Consider the following 22,906-nt stretch of genomic DNA (forward strand, 5'->3'; position numbering starts at 1 on the left):
CTCTGAGCACTTATGACAGGCCTCAGGGATTGACTGTACATCAGCATGTGATTGACACAGTCATTGTACATGTGTGTTTGCGTGTGCGTGAGTTGTGTGTCACTGAATCTTTTTATAGAGCCGTATTCTGAGTCAGACCCTAGGAGGCCTGTGTTTGGCTGCTGTACGCTGCTTGCATAAATAAACCTGTTTATCGCCAACACTTCTCACACACATACACACAAACACAACGCGTTTCACTTAGGCTATTTATTCTATCTTCCATCATGTTTTCTGCCTCCTCTGTCTTTGTCTCTCTCCTCGCTTGTATCATTCTCTCTTTGTTGATGTGGTATTTATGGCAATGATTTTTCCTTTTTTCCCGGCCCTGTCACTCAAACGCAACAGGAGCTATGAAAAGGATATGCAGCTATGTGATTTGAGAACAAGTAGGTTAGAGGCTATACAGCCTGAGTGAAGAAGGCACAGCAGGTTGTGTTTGTGTGATTGTGGCATGAATCTGCCATCTGTGCTGATAGTGTGGGTTGAGAAGAGGGACAGAAGACCATGCAGTCAAGACAGTGTGGGAGGTTGCCCTATGTCTCTGTCTGGGTATCTCTGTCTCCCACTTTCTTTTTATCTCTCACAGCCTCTTTCCTTATTTTACACAAATCCTTGCACCTAAAGTGATAACAGGTGAGTAGAAGATGCCCACATCTGCACCAATGCAGGTGAAGTTGAAAATGCATCTTTCCTCTCCTTACTGGCCTTCAATCTGTGCCACTGTTTTCAAAACTTTCAAAAACCACTCCATCGAGTGAATCATTTAAAAATGTATTACTTCGGAAAAGGTTATGACATGGTGAAATGTGTTCAAACTGAACCTGAAGCAAATTTTGGCCTTGCATTTTTCCACACAAATTTTCCTTTTCTCACTTACATTCATGAAATGCAGTCATTTGGGATAATTATTACTCAACTCTAATGAGTTGGTCTCTCTGCACCAAGAGCAAATTTGCATCTGTTGATGTCCATGGATGTCCACTGTGGATGTTTGAATTGGCGATTTTTGCAGTTTTGCTATCTCTATCTCTGTTTCAAAACCTCCTCCACGTTGCCACACATGCAAATGTGGTGGAGAATTTTAAATCCCCTTTGTTGAATTATTTCTTGCCTGAAACAGTCAAACCTTTCATATTTACTCTAAAAACTTAAAAAACTTCTTAAAAACTCAACATATGCAATTTGTTTTTGATTGTAGAGTGTAAACTCCACAGGTCAAATTCCCAGAAATATTACTGAGGGCTTGATCCGTGTGTCCTCACTGGTAGATACGGCCCTCACATGGTGACATCCAGTATGTCACATGATCTAAAGGGTCTCATTGTCAGGAGACAAAAGCAAACAACACTGAGGATGCTGTAAAGCTGCTGGCTCAAGTGGCCCGATTGGCACTTGTACAAAAGTGAGATTTGTATTTTTACTGCTCAATGCCCAGCATTACTACATCTTCAGACTTGGTGGACATGGTGCTTGTCTGGATGTGATGAACATTATTGAAAATCTTGTCAAGCGAGACAGTGTTTGAGCCGCCTGCCCTCATCGCAGCATGCCTCTGTTGCCACAGCACTCAACCCGTCGATACGTCACACCCCTCTAATGGAGGAACAGGAAACGGGGGAAGAGATAAAAATCTGGCATCTGTTGAAGGGACAAGCAAGTTAATCACTTTACCAGTCTGGGAACCCTGCTCTCCTGAGTCGGGAGAGAAGGAAGATGGGGTTAAAATGATGGATTTAAGGATGAGTGAGGGAGTCTATAGTTCAGGTTAAGACTGACTCAGAGACGGATAGCTGTCCTGTCAAGCATGGCAGAACAGTGGCGTCCGGCCTGTGAAGTGTCTGCATGGTGCTTCAGTGCGAGCGGCAGAGGAAATGAAAGTCATTACTGTCAGTGTGGAGTGAGCTTCATGGCCCAAACGGGATTAGACAGTGCATCCGACATTGTTTCTATACATTGGTAGACTTAAAAGTCAAGCGCAAAATGGGATTAAAACGAGGGAAAAAAACCAATAAATAACCTTCAACAACCTCCCTCTCTCTTTTTGCCGCTCTTTATTTCTTCTCTGCCTTCCTTCGCTACCAATTTCCTTCCTATTTCATGTCTCATTCTTTCTTCGTACTCTTTTCTCTTTTACCTGTCTCGCTCCCTGTTCTGCTCTCTCTAACACATCTCTCTCTCCCTTCTTCCATCTTTCACACACTCATCCCCATCATCAAAATGCACAGGTAGGCGCTGACTCCCACTCGCACTTTACGTTCTCTGTTTTGCAAAAAAAAAAACCCATCCTTCTGGGGCCAATTGGCGCTTGAAATCCAACTTCATTCCCCTCAAACTGAACCCTTTCAAAAACAAACCCCCCACCACTTGCACTCTTTTTTTTTTCTCCCCTTCCTCTTTCAAAACAGCCCCATAACAAACTGGCAAATTGTTGCCCTTCCTTAACTTTTAAGGGTATTATGCACCATGTCCAACTTCAAAGCCTGTCTTAACTCCACACTTTAATTGTATCTTCCCCAGCTCTCTGCGTGCCATTTGATTCTGCTGACAACAGCACTTCTCTCTCCGTTTTCCTCCATCTTCCTCCTCCTCCTCCATCCATTTCTTCCACTCTCTGGTCCTCACTTGTGTTGTGTGTTGACCCCCTGCACCCCCACCAACACACACAGCTCCTCTCATCAGATCCTTGCTCCCTTCAGAGGCCATTGTCCCCCTGTTGTCACCTACTTTGAAGAGGTAGCCTCCATTTCCTCTCTTGGCAGTCGGTTGTTGCCCGGGGTGTGTACACACCAAACAAACTTGAAACAGTAACCCCCTGTCCTACATTGGCTGTCTCCTGCTCTCTTTATCTGCTCTCTCTCTCTCTCTCTCTCTCTCTCTCTCTCTCTCTGTCTGTGTGAGCTGACTTCCTCCTCATGGCCCTGGTTGATAATTGCCATAAGCTTCCCTCTTGGTTTCATTTTCCATTGTCCTCCCCCAAATTCTTGGCTCTGGCTTGAGATAAAGGGATGAGTACTTCAAAGGGGTCTGCAAAGAGTTTAACCCCAAGCCGAAAGGAACAGCACACAATACTGTAATTGAGAGCAGTTAGTGATCACAGAGCTGCAGCACGGAGAGGACAGCACCGGTAGACACTCGCACACACACGCACGCACACTCTGAGTGTTTATGACTGCAACGGAGGTGGCCAGTTGCATTTACGACAGGCCAAGGTTGCTCAGGAGACCATATAACCAAGTTGTAAAAACCTCTCTAGTCCTCTTAAGGTTTTAAATTGGAGGTGTTTTCATCAAATATGTCTTTAGATACCAAAAAAAAATAGCTTTGTGTATGTTTTGCACATCCAAAAAAAAGAAGAAACTGTCAACATTAAAGAATTGATTGACCCACAGGTGATTTATACGTGCCAATCCTTCACCATTTATAGTGCTCTTTGTAGTCAGAATGAATTTGACCTGTCCTTGTAATAATATCTTCCTAAACAGAAAGATGGTTACATCCCATAACCCCCCCCCCCCCCCCCCCCCCCCCCCCGAAGCCTTCTTTCAAGGATCTTTTTATAGGGCCAGGAGCCAAGGACACCCCTTGTCTCTGGTCAGTCACAGACCTGGGGTCAGCTCCTGAGGGGCAGCAGGGAAGACTTGACCTATGGGGACCTCCCATGAACCATAAAGGGGGTTGACAAGGCAGGACATGACGGCCCAACTGGCCTCTGGTACTGGCAGGGGGTCCACACCATTGCCATGGTGATGGCTTCCACCCTGGTGTGTTTACTGTCAGAGTTCAGCCTGGGCCCTCCAAAGTTAACAAAGGCTGACATTGTCTGGGCAGCTCTCAGTATATTATCCAGACGACCTGTGTGCCTACAGAAAGACTCAGACTGTGTAGATGAGCTTTTATGAGATAAGAAATTGGGTTCGTGGAGACTTGTTTTAACTCTTGAGTCATTAGTGTCTCACATCTGGCATGGTTCCAGATGTCAGATATACTGTATCTCAGTGGTTCCCAAGCTTTTTTGTCAGACATGCCCACACAGCCCTGTGTAATACTCCCTCATTGACACCATTGTTTTAGCCATTTATCCGTTACTTTTTGCCGACTGTTTCAACCACTCTGGTCACTTACTCTGTAGTTTTCACACACCCTCAACCAACTCAACTAACTCAAGTTTAGTTTAGCTATTTCACAATCTCTCCACATAACCCCAAGCAATTACAGAAGTACCCACCTGGGGAACAGCTGATCAATGCTGCTCATCTTTTGCTGGGACAGTAAATTTGATGTGGACACATCAGGGATGTTTCTGGGCAGGATGTGAGGGCGATAAAGTGGCCTTTGAGTGATGAGTAATCCCTTAGTCATCATGGCCTCTTCAAGAGCAATTTCCTCTTTTATTAACCTTGATGGGAAGCGAGACATCAAGGGAGAAAGTTTCACAGCACCTTTAGCAAACAGGCTGATCAAAGTGTTTGCCGTCTTTGTACAGTACTTTTTGAATTCATGTCCACTGAGACAATAAGGACACACAGACACCCACTGTCTGTCTTTCAAGAATATAGCCAGTCATCTTGTATCAAAGAGTCCCCTGTGGTGGCTCATTTGAACACTAAAGACCTATCCAAAACACTATCGACTCTGTTCTATAAACACTAGTAGCATCGCTGACTGTAGCCATTCCAGTATGTGGGAACTGTAGTGTCCTATATGTCCACTGCTCTCTGTGTCTAAACAGTTCCTCTCAGTCAGACCAGTGAATGGGATGTATATTGAGCATGTGAGCTGTCTATGGGCTTTTCACTCCTTTTCGTGTTATCTCATGCTTCAGTGAAGGAGTATTCACAGAGCACAGAGCTGTACAGTAAGAGCTGCAGAGGGGAGTAATTCTTCTGTCGCTTAAATGATATGATAACACCCTTCACGGAATTTATCCTCAGAGAGCATATGTTTTAATCTGGTGTGTATGCATGTGCCGTCATTGCCACTGGTAGGAGCTGTGGAGTGATAACACCGCTATGATTTGATTTCCTATTGCAACATGCTGTGTCTAAATGAGGACTGAGGATGGATATAGTAACTATCCATTATTTGAGAAGCATGTTTTCAAGCCTGATGTAGAAACTTTTTTGCAAGGCTTTGAATCCTGCAGCAGGGACACCGACCCGTAGCTCCGTCCTCTCCAAAGAGTGCATTTATGAGATTAAAACCATAGTTTCGTTTTATTGTCTTCTTCTGATGTCGCCAAAAATTCACATGAGGATATAAACATGCTATTTGATACACGTCGGTGCATGCATTGTGCATCATCGGGACTCTCGGTGGGTTAGTCTCAAAAACTATGCGGGTCTTGAAAGGAAAAGATTCCTGCGTCTTTAAAGTTTATGTAGCAACAGAGGGATTGTAGCGATAATGCTATTAGGGCGGCAGATCAGTTACTTCTGACGCTCCAAAGCCTCGGGGAGTTGGCTCAAGATTGCCTGTCTTTGATAAGGTCCTCACGACGTAGCTGCAACTTCGTGAGCTGGGAAAAGATTTGGTTAATACGTGGCAAAAAACTAAACAACAAAAAAAAAAAAACAAAAAACACGCAGGTCAGGAAATAAACAGAACAGCCTTCAAAACATCTCTCATCCAGAGTGGCTGCAACGTATCCGGGAATCTCCGCCACTTATTTTTCTTTTTTTTTTTTTTTTTTTTTTTTTTTTTTCCGGAGGCGCCAGGCTGCAATTGTTTTTTATGCAGCTGTCGGGACCCGGCAGTCGGTTCCTCACTTTGAAGTGCGCTGCTCCAGCCTCTCAGTTCAGTTGGTGTTGGAGTCGCCTACAGGAGAGACCTACCGTGCGGCATGGCAGCCTGAAACCGTGGGGAGGAGAAAGGGAGGAGGGAGAAAAGCGCTATTTTTTTTTTTTTTTTTTTCCCTCTCGAGTGCATTTTTCTCTCCGTAAACCGACTCAAACCTGAACGGACTGTATGTGGACGCGTTGTGGAGACGAGTGTTGTGGATTATACGCGTTTTTCTTGGTGGATAAAGCAAACAACAACAACAACAACAACAAAAAAAACAGGAGTTTAATTTGAGGAGAGAACTCGTGGATCGATGGTAAGTTTCAAGAGTGTGTGCCTCCTCAAACTGGCCCCCATTGGAGTTCCCTTTGATGTGCTGCCGACTCGCCTTTGAAGTCATGTTCTGGGGGAAACGAGCCGCTTTTGCTGCGTTTAAAGACCGAAAAACGCGTCGTGTCCTTTCTGTATCATTAACTTCATTTTTCGTTTGGCACGTCGTTTGATTTCATAGTTAAAGTAGGAGTTTTTGGAGGAAGTGCTGGTTTCTTTTTGTGGAATTCCTTCCCCATAAGATCTGAGACTTGGTGTACACATGGGATTGGACGTTTTTTTTTTTTTTTTATTTATTTGTTTTTTTCGCCTTAAATGTAACGTTAAAGAAAGTTTAAAAGACTTCAGGCTATGTGAGAGGTTAAACTTGAGCGGGGCTGTAATGTACACAGTATCATGCGATGTGATTTTGAATAGTTACTTTTTCCAGAAGTGGCCCCGGGTATTGGTTTAGGGAGATTTTGAGCTGTCGCTGTGTCTGGAGCGGTGTTTTTTTTTTTCTACGAGCATATCTCTGACAAGTTTAACAGTGGAGCAGTGTAACTCAGTGTCAGTGATACGAAGTGACATCTGCTTTGCTGCACATCAGCCGCCGACACGTTATAACACTGATGCTTTGCGGCGAAGCAGCGATCATCTGCGAAAAAACTGCTCATGATCTCTCCGGTAGTGGAGCAGCAGGTAACTGGGTGTTTGAAGCCCTGCGAGCAGCAGCAGCAGCAGCAGCCAGTTCACTCCATTAACTATTTTGGTCACGTTTTTTCTGATCTCTTCGAGTTTGTCCCACATCGGTGTCCTACAGGTAGGCTGCTCTCGGGCAGGCTGAGTGTGGTGTTCAGTCGGTTGTGATGAGATGTAGAGACGCAGAAGTGAGTGCTCGGATATGGACACACACACACACACACACACACACACAGACATGTGTTTGCATTCTGCAGCAGGCAAAGCCAGGCTCTAACCCTGACATCAGCCGTGATGGATCCGGAAGCGTTCATAAAGCCGTGTCCGTGCGTAATGCTCTGGCATTCTGACGGATAAATGACTTATTGATGCCGCTCGCTTCGCAGCCGCGCTTGACATACATGTGATCGCCACTTCTCGTGTTGTCGGCAAAAGAAGACGATGTCAAATTCAGGGAGGGCATCGTTCAGGTGGTTTTCTGCTCGGCGGTGCGTGTGCGAAATCACTGTTGAATTCTTGTTAATTTGCGTCCCAGCCAATCGCGCCTCGGTAGAAATCACATTCCACATTGAGATTTGAAGGACTGCTGTTTATGTAATGCTGCTGCAGCGTTTTCTCAGATTCCTCTTTTTTTTCCTGTGAACTAGCCTGCCTTTTTCTGTAAAAGTCAGTGAGGGAATGAAAAGACTCTCACTGCGTCTCTGCCCCTTTGAAGTTGGGGCGGATCTGCTTTTGATTAGATCGATACTTTGTGTTTCAGAGAGAAGACGGGCAGCCAGAGAGAAGCTCCCCCGCTGACATAAGAGAGTGAGGAGATTACAGTAGAAGCTCAGAGGAGGCGAACAACACACGGGCTCTCTCCTGCTGCCTTCAGAACCATGAGCCGGGCGCTTATGGACCATATCGCCAGTAGTTTTCGAGAAGATGCTCCTCGACCCCCGGTGCCTGGGGAGGAGGGCGAGGCGCCCTGCTACCCCGGCAAACTCGCAATGATGAAACCCTTGGAGCCCCCCAAATCGGTTCTGCTCGGCTCTGCGGGTTCCTCGGCGAGGAGGAACGAGGATGGTCTTGGGGAGCCAGAGGGGAGTGCCTCCCCGGATTCGCCGCTTTCCCGGTGGACAAAGTCTTTGCACTCTCTCCTCGGGGACCAGGACGGTGCTCTTCTTTTTAGGACATTCCTGGAGCGGGAGAAATGTGTCGATACTTTAGACTTTTGGTTCGCCTGCAATGGCTTCAGGCAAATGGACCTCAAGGATACCAAAACGCAGAGAGTCGCCAAAGCAATTTACAAGCGCTACATTGAAAACAACAGCATTGTTGCCAAACAGCTCAAGCCCGCGACTAAAACCTTCATACGGGATAATATCAAGAAGCAACACATAGACTCTGCGATGTTCGACCAGGCACAGACCGAGATCCAAACCAACATGGAGGAGAACGCGTACCAGATGTTTCTGACCTCTGACATCTACCTGGAGTACGTGAGGACTGGGGGAGAAAACCCGAATCACGTCAACTCGAACGGGTTGGGCGACCTGAAAGTTGTGTGTGGATACCTGCCCACCCTGAACGAAGAGGAGGAGTGGAGTTGTGATTTCAAAGCCAAAGCGCTGGTTGGACTGTCAGCGAAGGCGAACAGGGCCCCCGTGTCCATGAGGGCGGTGGAGGTGATGGAGAGGGGATACAGGTATGGCTGCAGCACCTTTAAACCATATGTAGCTTCACAACCAGAATCCATGCCGCGCATACATATAGCCTATATAATCTGTACAATAGGCTTTAGGAAATATCCTCATGCGTAGAAGTGGCAAAGCACATTTTTATCCACTTAACTCCAGGGTTCCTGTGAAGTTTGTAGAAAACTGTTTCACTCCCTCGCTGTCTCTGGCCCCTCTCACCATCTCCAGCAGCAGCAGCAGCAGCAGCAGCAGCCCTCTGCTGGCGCTGGCCTGGATTTCCGGGGCTTTGAAATAGTTCCGCAGAATGAGGGATCGTCTTCCACGGGAAAAGTTCACAGAGCACGGCTGGCTCTGGCCCCAGCCAGCAAATAATAGATGATGACATTGCTATGTTATGCCTCCTCCCGTATCACCACGCTGTCCTCAAGCCTTTGGCAGAGATGTTCATCTATAGCAGATCTATAGATGGCGTTTTGGAATAGATGTTTCTATAGCTTCCCATCAGTAAGAGCAAAATCAAAGTTCAGATTGATAATGCACACTATACAAATATAAGTTATCTTGGAGGGTTTTATAAGTCTATGAAATATAAGTAATCATAAATACCCAGTTCCAAAATGCTGTAGGTGGCTTTTCAGAGACTATCTACTGTAGCTAATGCAGCACTAAATCACAAACTTCCCCACGATCTTAACTTTTCTAACGGGCATGACAAGCCACGAAAGCTGACCGCTGCCTTCTTTGGACAGCGTGGATTTACAGTTTGTGTGTTGGTAGGGATAGTGGAGGATCCAAGACTTTGTGTTAGTGTGATGCTTGTTGGCCAGACTGGTAGAAGAGCCCGCTTTTGACGCAGAGCCCTGGTGCCTTTTCTCTCCCCTCCCATTGTCATCCTACAGATTTAAAACATGTGGATCTCATTTCTCTCCTTTCCGCTTCCCTCTCCTCACCTCTTCTCATCTCAGGTTCTCTTCTCAAAAAAAACAAAAAAAACTAAAACAAAACAAATCCTGAATGGCAGCAGCTACAGTACAAAATCAACCCCCCCCACCACCACACACACACACACACACACACACACACACACACACACACACACACACACACACACACAACCTCCTCCCCACCCCAACCCTTTCACTCTCTTCTTCCCTCTCTTCTTGTTTGCGTCAATTCTCCTCTGATTCTCCTCCTTTACTGCTTTCCCCCGCCTTCTCCACTTTTATCTTCCTTCCTTTTGAAAACTCAGGGATGGGGACGACGAGGCATGCTTTTGGAGCGAAAGTGAGGGGAAAGAGAGCGGAAAGGAAGGACGGGGGGGGGGGGGGTCATCTCATGAAAGAAAGGGAGGGAGGAGAAAGTATAAATGAGGGGGTGAGAGAGAGGCAGGGAGGGAAGAATGCAAGGCCAGCTGTGTTAAATACCTGACTCTTTGCAAGCCCCTCTGAAGGTCAGCCGGGATCTGGGGGCCTACTGCTTTAGTCATGCTGAGTCTCTCCCTCCTGATGAAGACCCCCCCTCTTTTTTTCTCTCCCCTTTCTTTCCTTCTCTGACACACTCTCGTGCTTCCGTTCTATACTTTTTTTCCTCTTTTGCTTACTCCCCTTTTTTCTCCCCCTCCTGTACCATGGCAAGAATGCATACACAGCAGGAGATGTATGCTGAGGAAAGAGTGAGCGTCAATGAGAGGAATGGAAAGAGAGAAATTGTGGGCTATTTAAGTAGAAAGAAATGGGGCATAAGGAGAAAACCAAGGTTTTCCCAGTGCAGATGAACTTGTATTTTAGAGGAGGAAGTTTCCTGACCCCAGACTAGCCAGTCATATTCATTCATTACAGGGTGTAGTTGTTACTGGTAGAAGACAAGGTCACACACGCTCACACACACTCCCTCATTCAATCACTTCTTCTCTTAGTGTCATTGTACAACCTATCTTCATCTTAAATCCTCAACATCAGTGAGATACACACAACTCACTCCTCAGGAAGTAGAAACTAAATGTCACCCACCTGTTGAATGCTGTTTCATAGTCCTGCATTAGTATTAATCTGATCCATGCTTGTGTAACCTCCCCAGATCATACAAGAGAGGAGACTCGGTCAACCCCTGCCATATGGGCTCTTTTGCCCCCGTCAGCAGCACCAATGACAGCGAGGTGTCTAGTGACGCTTTGACCGACGATGCCATGTCTGTGACTGACAGCAGTGTGTAAGTGGATATTAACCGAATATACACATGTGTTTTGTGTGAGTGTGAGTGAGTGAGTGAGAGAGAGAGAGAGAGAGAGAGAGAGAGAGAGAGAGAGAGAGAGAGAGAGAGAGAGAGAGAGAGAAAAGATGACGTTACGTCTTGCTTCAGCCGGTTGTTGGGAGTCATAGGAAGATTCCTTTTCAATAGTGGAAATGTAGTGAATTGTGCCCCCTTGAAAACACTTTCAGACACTAGAGCAGCCAGGAAATGGCATAAGTCAATGCCAAGCCTCACCCTTGTATTCTAAAATAATATTCTGTGCCCTCTGAGTGCCCTTCTCATTACTTTGATTAACTGAAATTAATAATTTAGTCTATTAAATGACAGACAATAGTGTAAAATGTTCATCACAACTTCAGAGAGCCCATGCAAACCTAATTTGTGAGCAAGAATCCAAAACCCAAAGATGTTCAGTTTACAATGAAACAGAGAAAAGCAGCAAATATTCACATTCTAAACACCTGAAATGAGAAAAATGCTTGGTATTTTGTTTGCTAAATGATGAGTGGTCATTTATTTAAGTCATTGTCAATGAAGTGCCTATAGATTGACTCATTTTTTTTCAGCAATGGAATAGTGCTTAATGTCATGTTCCACCTTTAGTTTGTGCTCATCTGTGTACATGCCTAGGTCCTCATTTCTCTAAAGGATAACTTGGTCTAATCACGTGTTTCTCAAGTGACAAGGTACTATGAAGTCATTGCGTGGTGCACGGCTCAAGGCCAGGAGTGCTCAGGTCAGGCAGTTGTGAACAAAAAGCAGATGAATCTTGAGAACAAGTTCTTCTTTACTGCATCTCACATGGGAGGCATCAAGGCCTACATGGATGATGTCAGTGAAACAGCAAGCTAAAGATGACCTGTGAAAGATACTTAAAGGCAGAGACACTGATGTTACACTGTGTTGGAACCAGTGGGCTTGGCTGCACCTGAATATGGTAGCTATAAAGAGTTTTTTACAACAGGGAGCCCTCTGCTCTGGCATATCTCTAGACAGCCCAGCTTCAAAGCGGCCGAGGCCAATATAGTCCTATTGTGCTGTACTTTGACCCAGTGCAATATCTGCCTCTCTTTAGGTCAGTTAAACGGACCCATAAACATTTGAATCTCATTTACAGATACGCACACACACACACTCGGATAAAGAAAAGAATAGAAAAGGGGGGAAAAAAAGCAACGGGGGAGGAGGCAGTTGGGTGGGAAGAGAAAGACAGTGGTGGAGGGGGGATTTTTGCTTATATCTTATTTATGGATTTGCTTGGACGCTGGGGAATGCAGCTGCGCAGACTTCAAACATTACCTTATCTTACAAACCAGCCTTTTGATGTGCGGAGATCAGAGGCTGGCTGCGGCAGCGCTTGCCAAATGAAGATTGGAGGGGGTGGGAGGGTGGTGGTGGTGGTGGTGGTGGGGGGGGGGGGGGTGCTTATGCGCATGACTGTGGCATTTCAAAGCAAAAGTGGAAAAGTGCTCCTCAGTTAGGCTAGGTCACCAGGAAACTGCTGTTTAGCATGGGAGAAAAGACACTGTTTTACACTGTCAAGTGCTTCAGTTTGAAGCTTGAGCTTTGCTGTTTGTTGTTTGATTTCATTTTTCAGCCAGTCAGCCGTTGAGTCCCTCCGATAGATTTAACCAGGTTAGCTGCACCCTTGGGTCCTGTCCTGCAGTAACTCTTTGAATAAGTATAATGAGTAGCTAATGCTAACGGTGTCCTCAGCTCAACATAAAAGTCGGTAGGGGAATGCTAATGCTGACACTACTTGTGGCCAGTAGAGCAGAGTGCACTGACTGCATTGTGTGTGTTTTTGTGTGTATGTGTGGTGTTGAAAGGAACCGGCCAGCAGGGTGCCCAGTGCTGTGCTGAAGCCGGGGCTGAAAATGAGTGTCATTTCTAGGGCAAACAAAACCTCCTACCACCTCACTCAGAAACACGTAACCCGATCTGCTCTGACACACATACACGGCCGGAAATGCTGGCATGATTTACCTCTGAGTGTCGTCTTTGTTCTCAGATTAAGCCTGAAAGATGAAAAACAAAATGGATAAGAGAATTAATAAATTAGATTTCTTCTTGCTTGAACTGTTTTTGATCTGCCCAATTGGCTAACAAGCTTCTTCCCGAATGACTGTTTGGTCTTTAATGATGTATTTGATTGGGTAATTGACCTTTGTGATCTGTCTGTACCCCCCCAGAGATGGCATCCCTCCGTATAAACTGGGCTCCAAGAAACAGCTACAGAGAGAGATGCAACGCAACATGAGAATGAACAGCCAAGTGTCTCTGCCTGCTTTCCCTGTAAGTACACAAACACGCACACATAACCACAGACGCTCAGAAGTCTTTTTGAACCTGGGTCCCACAGTCTAATTTCCATACCACCCTCTGTTCCGGGTCTCTCTTGGTTCTATGAATAGTTCCGCACAAACTGTATTCTGCATTCTCAATTCAACAACACCAGCAAAGATCTGAAGAGTAACGTCAAAGACCCAGCCTCCCCCACACACTCACACACACATACGCGTGCGCGCACACACACACACACAAGTAAACGCACATACAAACACAAGCCCCCTTGCTACCTTTGGTGTCACCTACACCCCCATTAGGGTTCCTTGAAGTCTGCGGGAAACGGGGAGGTCTCTAAGCTGTTTATCGCCACAGCGCTCGGAACACACCAGGGTTTTCCTCCCCTACTGATGCTGTAAATATGGAGAATAGGGAGAGATGAGGAAGATCTCTGCCGCTTTATCCCGAGGGCTCTGAAATCAGCCAAGTTCCCCAACAAAAACACAAAGATACTCAGACACATTCACACGCACATATGCGCACACGCAGTGCTTTGATCCAAGGATGAATGGAGCAAACGCACAGGGAAGTGACAACTTCCAACAGAGCTGGCCCCCTTTTTTTTTTTTTTTTTTTTTTTTTTTCCACAGCACCCCCCTACACACACACACACACACACACACACACTCACTCTCTCTCTCTCTCTCTCTCTCTCAGCCAGCCCCCTCCCCTAAAAGTGAGGGATCTAAGGGAAGAGTTTGAGCGTGTCATGTGAGGTCTCAGTGGGTCAAAGGGGAGTTGGTAGCTTAGGGCTTAATAGACGCTAATTTCAGTTTGAAAGAAGGATAGTTAAAGGTCTAGAACAGAGGCAGGGGAACATTTTGCACAAGTATTAGTAACAGAAGTAGTTTGTTAAAATAAACCTGATGTAACCCCCTTTTTTTGACATTATAAGACATGCAGCAAGTGTAACTTGTATCAGGAAAAGATTCTCAGATTGGTTTTCGCCAGTCTTTTCCCGCTGTCCCCTTTTTTGCTTTATTTTTGCTTTTATTCTTGTTTTTGTTTCCCTTCTGATTTTTGGCGATGGCTGCCATTCCCATGGTGCACCAGCCTCAGGCTCCATCAGACGGCTCCTCTTTTTCTCAGTCTTTTCTCCCCTTCATCCCCACTACAAAGGGATGGGAGAAACAAAAAAGAGGAAGAAAAATCAAGAAAGCCCTAGTGCAAAAATGCAAATAATTTAAGATGTGAGCACACACACACGCACACACATTCTCATACTGTCACTATACTGTACCTCAAAGGTGCCCAGTGTGTGACAAGATGGGGAGGGGGATAAATTACCTCAACCTTTCTGATCTCACATCCTTTTTGGCACCTTTATCTCTCCCCTCCAATCCTTCCCTCTCTTCATTTTCTCTTTCTCTCCCCTCCTGTGAGCACACATCTCTGCATCTCAACTTCTCCCATTTTTTTAATCCCTCATCCTCTCCTCCCTGTAGTTCTCTTCCACCCCCTGTCGATATGTGGCTTTTATTCCTGGATGTAAAGCCACTGCTTCCCATCTATCTATCCCTCCATCCCTCCCTCCACCACCCTATTCTCCCCCTACTGAGTGTTTGATATTTGACGAGGAAGTCTTTGAAGTGAGCTGACTTTAAAGAGGCCTGCTGACGATGACAGAGGGAACCAGCGGAGGCCTAGCCCAGCGTGACCATACACCAGGCCTGCCACCCCTTTAAACAACCCCATAGCCCTGGGAGCCTATGATAGTGTCCTGATCAGTGCCACCAGTGGTGGGGCAGGCGCTGGTGGAGAACAATGCATAAATGTAGATAGATGAGGCGAGAGGAGTCTTGGGAGTAGAAGTTTGGGAGGTCTGAGGCTTCGTCATGGAGGGATGACAGGGATGATACAACAGCTAATGTATGTTTTTCTCCCCAAAGCGTACTCGCTGTCCTCCCAAGGAGATGGTCCCAATGGAGCCGGCAGAATTTGCAGCCAAGCTCATCTCCCGCCTGGAGAGCCTGAAGAGAGAGCAGGACACCATTAGCTCTCTGGAAGAGAGGCTGCAGCAGATTCAGGAGGTGTGTGAGAGAGAATGGTGCTTACTGGAAAAGTGAATAGTTAATTTTTGTTTTTTGGTTTTTTTTTTCTCAGTCGTTGACTTTGTATGCCTTGTTTTTTACCAGGAGGAGGAAAGAGAAGATACAGAGATCATGGGAAGTGCTCCCCAGCTTTCCCCCCACCCCTTGACCCTCCTCTCTGGCTCCTCTGATGAGGACCCCCAGGCCATCCTGGATGAACACCTCTCTCGTGTCCTGAAGACCCCCGGCTGCCAGTCACCCGCTGTTATCCGGCATTCACCTCGCTCCAGCTCCCCAGAGCACAGCCCCTTCACCCGGGCAGGCTTTGGAATCAAGGCCCTGGTGAGGACTGGGCCCTCCACTTCTTCTGTCTCTAGTCCTGACCAAGGGGTGTTCACTCTGGCCTTGGGCCCCAGCAGGACCCTCGTAAGCAGGCAGAGCACGAAACACATCCACCATCACTACATCCACCATCATGCCAGTCCCAAGACTAAAGAGCAGATTGAAAGGGAGGCAGCCCTCAGGGTACACGGCCTGTGCTCTAGCAGCGGGGAGTGCCAGCCCTGCCAGCCTTACCAGCGCAGCCGCAGCCTTGGTAGAGAGACATGTGGGGCTATTTCTACAGACAGCAGTTTGGGGTCAGTTCCAAGCACTTTGCATCTGTTTTTGGTTTTTTTTCCCTTCCTGTTTTCTCATGTTGATTGCATAAAAATAAACAATGCTAATTCTCACCCTTTCTTCCTCTCAGGCGTTCCAGCTCTCTATCCAGGCGCGTGTGTCGTTCAGGGGCTGAGGATGGAGTAGCAGAAAGGTGTATGGAGGACTGTGGGCCATTACAACTGCCCAGTGACAAAACAGACCCCACCCAAAATGTGCTGCAGTGGATCCTGGAAAGTAAACAGCGGGGCAGGCACAAGTCTCACAGGTGAGCAGTGAGCTTTGGTGTTTGCATGAGTTTGAGTCTAAAATGTGCCAATTTACGTCTCACTATTGCGTGTTGTTTATGCATATGTCTTTTTGCCCTCGCAGTACCCAGAGCACCAAGAAATCCTTTGGAGGCTCCTCAGCCCAGACACACACATGGGGTGGTGGAGGAAGCTGTGGCCACCTACGTAGCCACCAGCCAGCCCAGCCATTCATCCAAGACCCTGCCATGCCTCCCTTGCCCCCTCCCAACACTTTGGCCCAGCTGGAGGAGGCCTGCCGTAGACTGGAGGAGGTCTCCACCAAGACCACCAAGCAAAGGTACACAGGGAGTAGCTGTTGAATATTGTGCTTGGCCTTTTTTTTTCTTATTCCCAGATTTGATGTCTCACATTATCAGTTGTTATTATTGATCATAGCATTTAAGTTTCTGTTACATCTCTTCCCAGGCATGCAATGTCCAGTCTCCAGCGAGAGAAGAGCCACCTAGTGCCTGTCCAGGGTGGGGGGTCCGTCCCCCTTTCTCTAGCCAATCCCAGCCCTGCTGGCCTCCTCACAACCAGCCCCGGTCTCCAATCAGAAGAGTACGATGCCTCTAGCGTCCTGCCTTCCCTCTCCTCTCCTCCTTTCTGCTTCTCCTCCTCCTCCTCCTCCTCCTCCCAGCCATAGCCTCCACCTTGCAGTGTACTTCCACCCTTTTAACTCTTCCTTCTTGTCACCTGCACTGCTCACTAGACATGTAGGAAGACAGGCAAATAGTCGTGCAAACCCACATATAACACATGTGTACGCCCACATACAGTCACTCAAAAGCCAAGGTGACCCCACCCCCCCCTTTGCAAAGCTTATTTTAAGCTTTGTACACACAGGCCTGGCTCTGCCTCTGTGTTTGCATGAATCTTGTGTGTTTGTGCTGTGTGTGGGGAGTGTGTAGTCATTGCACCACCTGACTGAGACATCCCTTTCATATATATGTATCATTTTTATTGGCTGTCCTTCAGTGAGCTGGCAGTCAGCTGGGGCGAGCAGAGCCTAGCAAAGAGAGAGCTCCTCTGAAGTGGGCCTACAAAGCCTTGGACATAGCTGAAGGGGAATTGTTAATACTGTGCCCCTTCTCCATGCGCACACAACACACACACACACACTTGCTGATGGCACTGGGTCACTCACTCACTAGTGTTATTCTTCAGTCAGGCTGCTGTTACTGTGCTTCTAGTCTAGCACTGTCTTCTGCACTCCATAGCTGCAAGCTGTCCCTTAGAAGCTCTGCTGTCTTTCTGATTTCTCTTTTTTATGTGGAGTGTCATGAGGGTGTCCACTCCTTCTCACACACCCTTTCTGTCCCCCTTTGTCTAATTTCAGGATGAAGGAGTGTAAGAAGGGTTTAGGAAGCCACGGGGTGTGCAGCGGAGAGACGGTGGTGACATATTTCTTCTGTGGTGAGGAGATCCCCTACCGGAGGACCATGAAGAGCCACACTCTCACCCTGGGCCACTTCAAGGAGCAGCTCCGCAAGAAGGGCAACTACAGGTGTGTAGAGGGAAATTTGAATACTATCAATTGTTGATTAAAGTTTTACACAAGTGATTTTAGTGACGACATGTGAACTTTTCCCATTGCGCTTCAGGGATACTGTGATTGCCGGCAGTAAAATGATATCAGTTCAGTGGCCTTGAAGAATGAATTTGTTGAAGTTGAGCGTGGGCTTTCGGTGTATTCAACACACACTGACTCACAGCCTGTGTACAGGTCACAGTCTGAGGCTGAAGGTTTAGAAAGGGCTAGCTTAATCATTTTCCAAAATGGCAATTACACAGGCAAGGAGTAATCCCCAGTATCTTCAGTGGCATAGGAACAGTATGGCTGATTTTGCAATCCATGATCATCAGTGTCACCTCATCATAACACGATGACATTTTGAACAATCCAAAAGACACAACCTGAAGCGAGAGTGTCTGAGGCTACGCTGTCCAGAGATAGATTTTTATCTGTGAATGTTGGTTAGTGTGACCTTGAAGACCTTAAATATTATATTTTATCTTCACTTTGATTGTGCGTCATACATGTGTGCGTGGAGCGTTGTTATCAGTGTTTGTTTCAGTGTGTGTGTGTGTATGTGCAGACAGTTTCAGGCCTCTGTGGTTTGTGTGCACGTGTGTTGAGGGGGGTGCAACGAAAAGGAAAGGACAAGAAGGAGGGAGGGAGGGAGGGTGGTGTGGGGGTTAGTGGGAGAGTTTGAACTGCAGCGTTTTGGGTCCCATCTGGTATTGATTTCCATGCTAAGGCACACTTAATACACATGGCTTTGAAGCCCCGGCCCCTTTCATTTCAACCAACAAAGACTCACACAAATGGCCAGCGTGCAAATTCTTCACTGATGCTATCAGGGCCTCTTTTTTTCTGCTCTGTGTGTGTGTGTACATGTGTGCATGCATGAATGTGCTTGCGACGAACACGCACAATGTTTACACATGTTGTAATCATTTTATGGATATTTTTGAAAGGCAGATTGTTAAATGCCAGATCCGCTTGTTTGCCGTACTACAGGGCCCTGACTGAGGCCGCACCACTTCAGTGTGTATTTGCAGAGAGAGATTTCACTTTGATTGCTCCTTTCCAGTGGGCATTAAAGGGAAAAGATCAAACACTTATTGCTTAGACTGCCATGGTCTCCAGGATAAGCACGAGTTGAGTATTGTGTTAATAATTACAGGTATCAAACTATGATTTCTAGGTGAAAAAAAAAAAGCGAAGGAACCCCAAGAAACTTCCTCCTGTCCAGATGTGTGCAGCGTGACGAGCACTTAGCTCTGCGAATTCTTCACATCTGTCTGTTTGTCCCACCACCACCACCCCCCCACCCGCCCCTCTTCTTTTCTCTCTGGCTCGCTGTCTCAGTTCCCGTGTCATACCATCCACATTTTTTGGAAAGCGAGCTGCGCGGCGCTTTAATAGCAGCCAGAGAATGTGTGGAGTTGGGTCATTTCAACATGGCAGCGGTTCAACAAAGAACAGTACTGCTGGGTCCTGCCAGACGATATTGGTGCCAGATGTCAGTGCAAACGGAGAGAAGGGGAGAAGGGGGGGAAAAAACAGATCTAGCCACATAAAACATGTTCCAGTGGAAATTCAGGCTCTCTCTGTCTCTGTCTGTCTCTCTCAGCAAAAAAAGATCATGGCTCTTTGAAGATTTTTTTTTTTTTAAGAGTAGGAAGGCTCAACTTTTTTCTTTTTTTTTCTTTTTTTCTTCCTCCACTAGATAGGAGAGGAGGATACAATTATCAGGCGTGTCCTGTGCTCTTTCATGTCATCTTATTTATCCACTTAGTCTTATTTACTCTCGTTATTCTGGTCAGAGAGACCTCTTGTATTCCGTTTAGTTGAAGCCTTCCTGTATTTCAGATGGAGCTGCTTTTTATTAGTGACCACCCTCATGCTGGCTGGAACACATGCAGTCACAGGCACCTTTTGCAATGATGGTTTTTAAGAGTATAGCTCTTGTTTTATAAGTATTGCATGTTCGGCTTTGTCAGCCTCCCATCTCGTTAAAGACAAAATGCTCACAAACACACACACAAACATTCCAATCACCCCACACATGGAGCAAATCGAGGCATTTTTCCATTACATAGTTAATGAGTGAATTCTGAGACCCCCCCCCCCCCCCCCCCCCCAACATACCCACCCCTGCTGGTTCCTCTTCCTCTAAAATGAGGATTTTTGGGGGGGTTGCATCATTAATGGCCCAGTGAAGTCATGGCTGACGAGAAGCCCCTCCTTAGGTTCTTTTCTGTTTCTTCCGCACACAGAAAGTTGTCAGTCGGCTGCCCTTCCTATAGCTCTCAGTGAGAGCTCACAGCTATCAACAGGGGTAAGGAAGGACACGGTGTTCTACCGGCTCTGTCTCCTCCTCCTCTACGTCGCCTCTGTTCTTTCCTTTGTCTATGTAATCACGAAATGAGGACGAGGAGCGAGTGAAAGCCCGTGCTTATGTGTCTTCTAACGTGCGCTCGAGCGGGTGTGTAGGAGTCGGGGGATAATGACAGGCAGACTTGCAGGCACCCTAAATTTCAGCCTTTGTCAAAGGACCCCTTCATTTGCACACGGGCCTAATTGGCCCCGGTTAGCCAGGGCAAAACTCACAACAGCATGATGGAGGAAAAAGGAAAGGGAGAAGTGAAAGAGGAAGGGATGAAGAGAGCGAGCCTCTTATTTTAGACCAAGGCCGTTCAGCAGCAGGTTCCACTCCACCCTGAGAAGCCGGTCTATAGGCTCAGCAGGCGTGGTTGATCGGATACTTGGTGGCTTTTTGTGGATGGTGGAAATGAAGCTTATAATATAGTTTGAATCATACTTGTTGCATGTGTATGAAAAAGGCAGGCTTTCGGTATTAACTCTGTCATGTCTCTCTGTTGCAGGTACTATTTCAAGAAAGCCAGTGATGAGTTTGAGTGTGGTGCAGTGTTTGAGGAAGTGTCAGACGATGGCTCCTTGCTGCCCACCTACGAGGGCAAGATCCTGGGCAAGGTGGAGAGGATGGAGTGAGACCATGCTGCCCATGTTGTGGAATAAACTCCTACGAACACTTCACACCTCTATGGATGTACTCCTTCATATGCTCACACAACACACAAACACACAGAGCGTGTGTCTTTTAAGCTAAGACTGTAGGACTGGAGATGTTGCTGAAGGGACATTGTTGAGGACTGGATGAAATATGGAGAAAAAGAAGAAAAAGGAAGGAGGACAAGTTGGCGCTAATGCAGGACTATCATGTTGAACAGCCTGCCTTGAAATGAAGAAAATAATTGACTGTGTTGCTGGACTGAAACATCTCCATGTTTCCAGAAGAGAAAACTCTAGAGACTCTAGGTGAATGACCACTTGTCAAAGAAATGGGGCAGTGGGTTTAAATTTGAGACTGACACCCTACCTGACCCTGCCTGTGCCAGCGTCTGCCCATGGGCTAGCACATCGCTAATATGTATATGCAGATATACATGTACATTGCATTGTATTGTGATGCTCGTATTGTTGTGTAAAGATTTCTATTGCTATTTATTGGAGATATCCCTGCCCCACCCTTATTATTCTTCCATGGACAAGCTGCTTAAACTTGGAGAACCTTCTCCAATTTCCACAACCCTGATTTTTTTTTTTTTTTTTTTTTCCCCTCCCTTTTGAGCATCAGTTCTCAAGCAAAGGAAATGGTTTTGTTCATTTTCGGCCCCTTATATTGAACTGTAAACTTCAAAAATACCTCTGGAAAAACTCCACTCCTGTTCCTGGAGACTGAGTGGGACATCTCTGATCTCTTGGCTGGAGAGCTTACTGCTGAAGCTTTGAGAATGGCTCTCTGTCACTTAAAGTTTGATGATATATTTACTACTACAGTGCTATTTGTGGCTGTGTCCCCCATCCACTCTGAAGGGCCCTGAGTGTACAATGAAAATGCTATTAATGTTTAATTCTCAACTCTGGGTCTCTGCCCAGCTAGCCTTGATCTGTCGCGTCTTAGTGCCTTTGTTTCAGTGGCGCAGGCATCGCACAAATAGCCTACGTATTTGCTAAGAGGAAACTGCCCTCAACAGGTCCTCGAGTCCCCAAAATGTGTTTACACCAATAGTAATATTTACCAACAAAAAGCTCTATGATGTGCTCCCCAACGTGCTTACTTATGTGTATGTGTGACTGAGATGCTTTTGATTCGGATCACTTGGTGTGTATTTGAAGCCTGCACTATGAGCTGCAGGTGATAATGATGGTGGTGATATACACTATGTCCATAGTGTTTTAATTGAGTACAGAAGCTGTGCCTACATGGATTCTTACCATGTTTTACCCAGTTTTCAGGGTCCTATTACTCCCTTGGTTTTTCAAGGGGCCTTATGTTGAAAAGATATTTTTATGCCTTTTAGTATCTGTTTCATCATGTTTATGTTTTATAATATTTTTCATGGCTTCCTTGGCTCCACTTGTAAACTGTAAATTATGCGTTCTATAGAGCTCAGTTGAAAAGATGCCTCGGTACTTTAATTATTGTAATTATGAAGAGATGTAGCCTTTATTAAAATGTTCTATTTTTCAAATTAGCAAATGGCTTCCCATGTGTTTGTATGTGTAGCTTGTGATTGGGTGTTCTATGGGTTTTTCTGAGCTCTAATTGGAATGCTGTGTGTGTCTGTGTGTGTGTGTGTGTGTGTCTGTGTGTGTAACAAACTTCTCTACACACACCCCGCTGTGGAGAGTGCAACTCATTGGATCCAGTGAGAAATCTCTGCCAGATTTGCATCCATTATCAGCTCTTAATTTCCAACAGGGAGTAAATTAAAACATGCAGCATTAATTTGGCCACCGGAGCCTCTGTGTGTTAGTGTAAGGAGGAGAGAGGGAGAGTATCTAAGCATGTGTTAATGAGACATTTGGCAAATAGGCACCATAAGTACATTTCACCCAGCTATTTACATGGTAAACCGTTTGGCGTCCTGTGACAATTTATGATCCCTGTGTGTGAGTGTGATGTAGTCTTTTGCTCAGAGCCAATCAGGGTCCCAGTGAGTGGATGAAAACAGAGTGCTGCATGAATGAAAGTTACAGGTATAAACCATCAGGGAGTCTGAGAAGTTAAACGCTTTAAGATTCAATTCTGTCTTTGAAGGATAGGTTCACAATTTTTCAAGACCTAAAAGCAAAAGTCAGATCTAAAAGCAATAGTCAGGTAACCATCTAAATGGTGTATGGAACAAGTGTTTTTTTTTTCTTTTCTGTAAGAATTCCTCCTGTCGATACTGGCCATTAAAAGGCCCCCTCCTGATGTGTTTTCAGTGTACGTGACGGGGGGGGGGG

General features: G+C 46.2%; 1 protein-coding gene across 1 annotated transcript; it reads left to right on the forward strand.

Moving 5' to 3' along the window:
* The first annotated feature begins 5,977 nt into the window (after positions 1 to 5,977).
* Positions 5,978 to 22,157, forward strand: axin2 (axin 2 (conductin, axil)). The gene is made up of 11 exons (XM_071473730.1): positions 5,978 to 6,136; positions 7,592 to 8,518; positions 10,587 to 10,718; positions 12,953 to 13,055; positions 14,996 to 15,136; positions 15,242 to 15,774; positions 15,885 to 16,061; positions 16,166 to 16,381; positions 16,510 to 16,644; positions 17,423 to 17,590; positions 20,479 to 22,157. The coding sequence occupies exons 2-11, from the start codon at positions 7,710 to 7,712 to the stop codon at positions 20,603 to 20,605; spliced, it is 2,541 nt and encodes an 846-aa protein (XP_071329831.1). The 5' UTR covers positions 5,978 to 6,136; positions 7,592 to 7,709; the 3' UTR covers positions 20,606 to 22,157.
* The last annotated feature ends 749 nt before the right edge of the window (positions 22,158 to 22,906 follow it).

The sequence above is a fragment of the Trachinotus anak genome, unplaced genomic scaffold, assembly GCF_046630095.1.
Source record: "Trachinotus anak isolate AG129_WGS33_773 ecotype Australia unplaced genomic scaffold, CSIRO_AGI_Tana_v1 ptg000003l, whole genome shotgun sequence".
NCBI classification, from domain to species: Eukaryota; Metazoa; Chordata; class Actinopteri; order Carangiformes; family Carangidae; genus Trachinotus; species Trachinotus anak.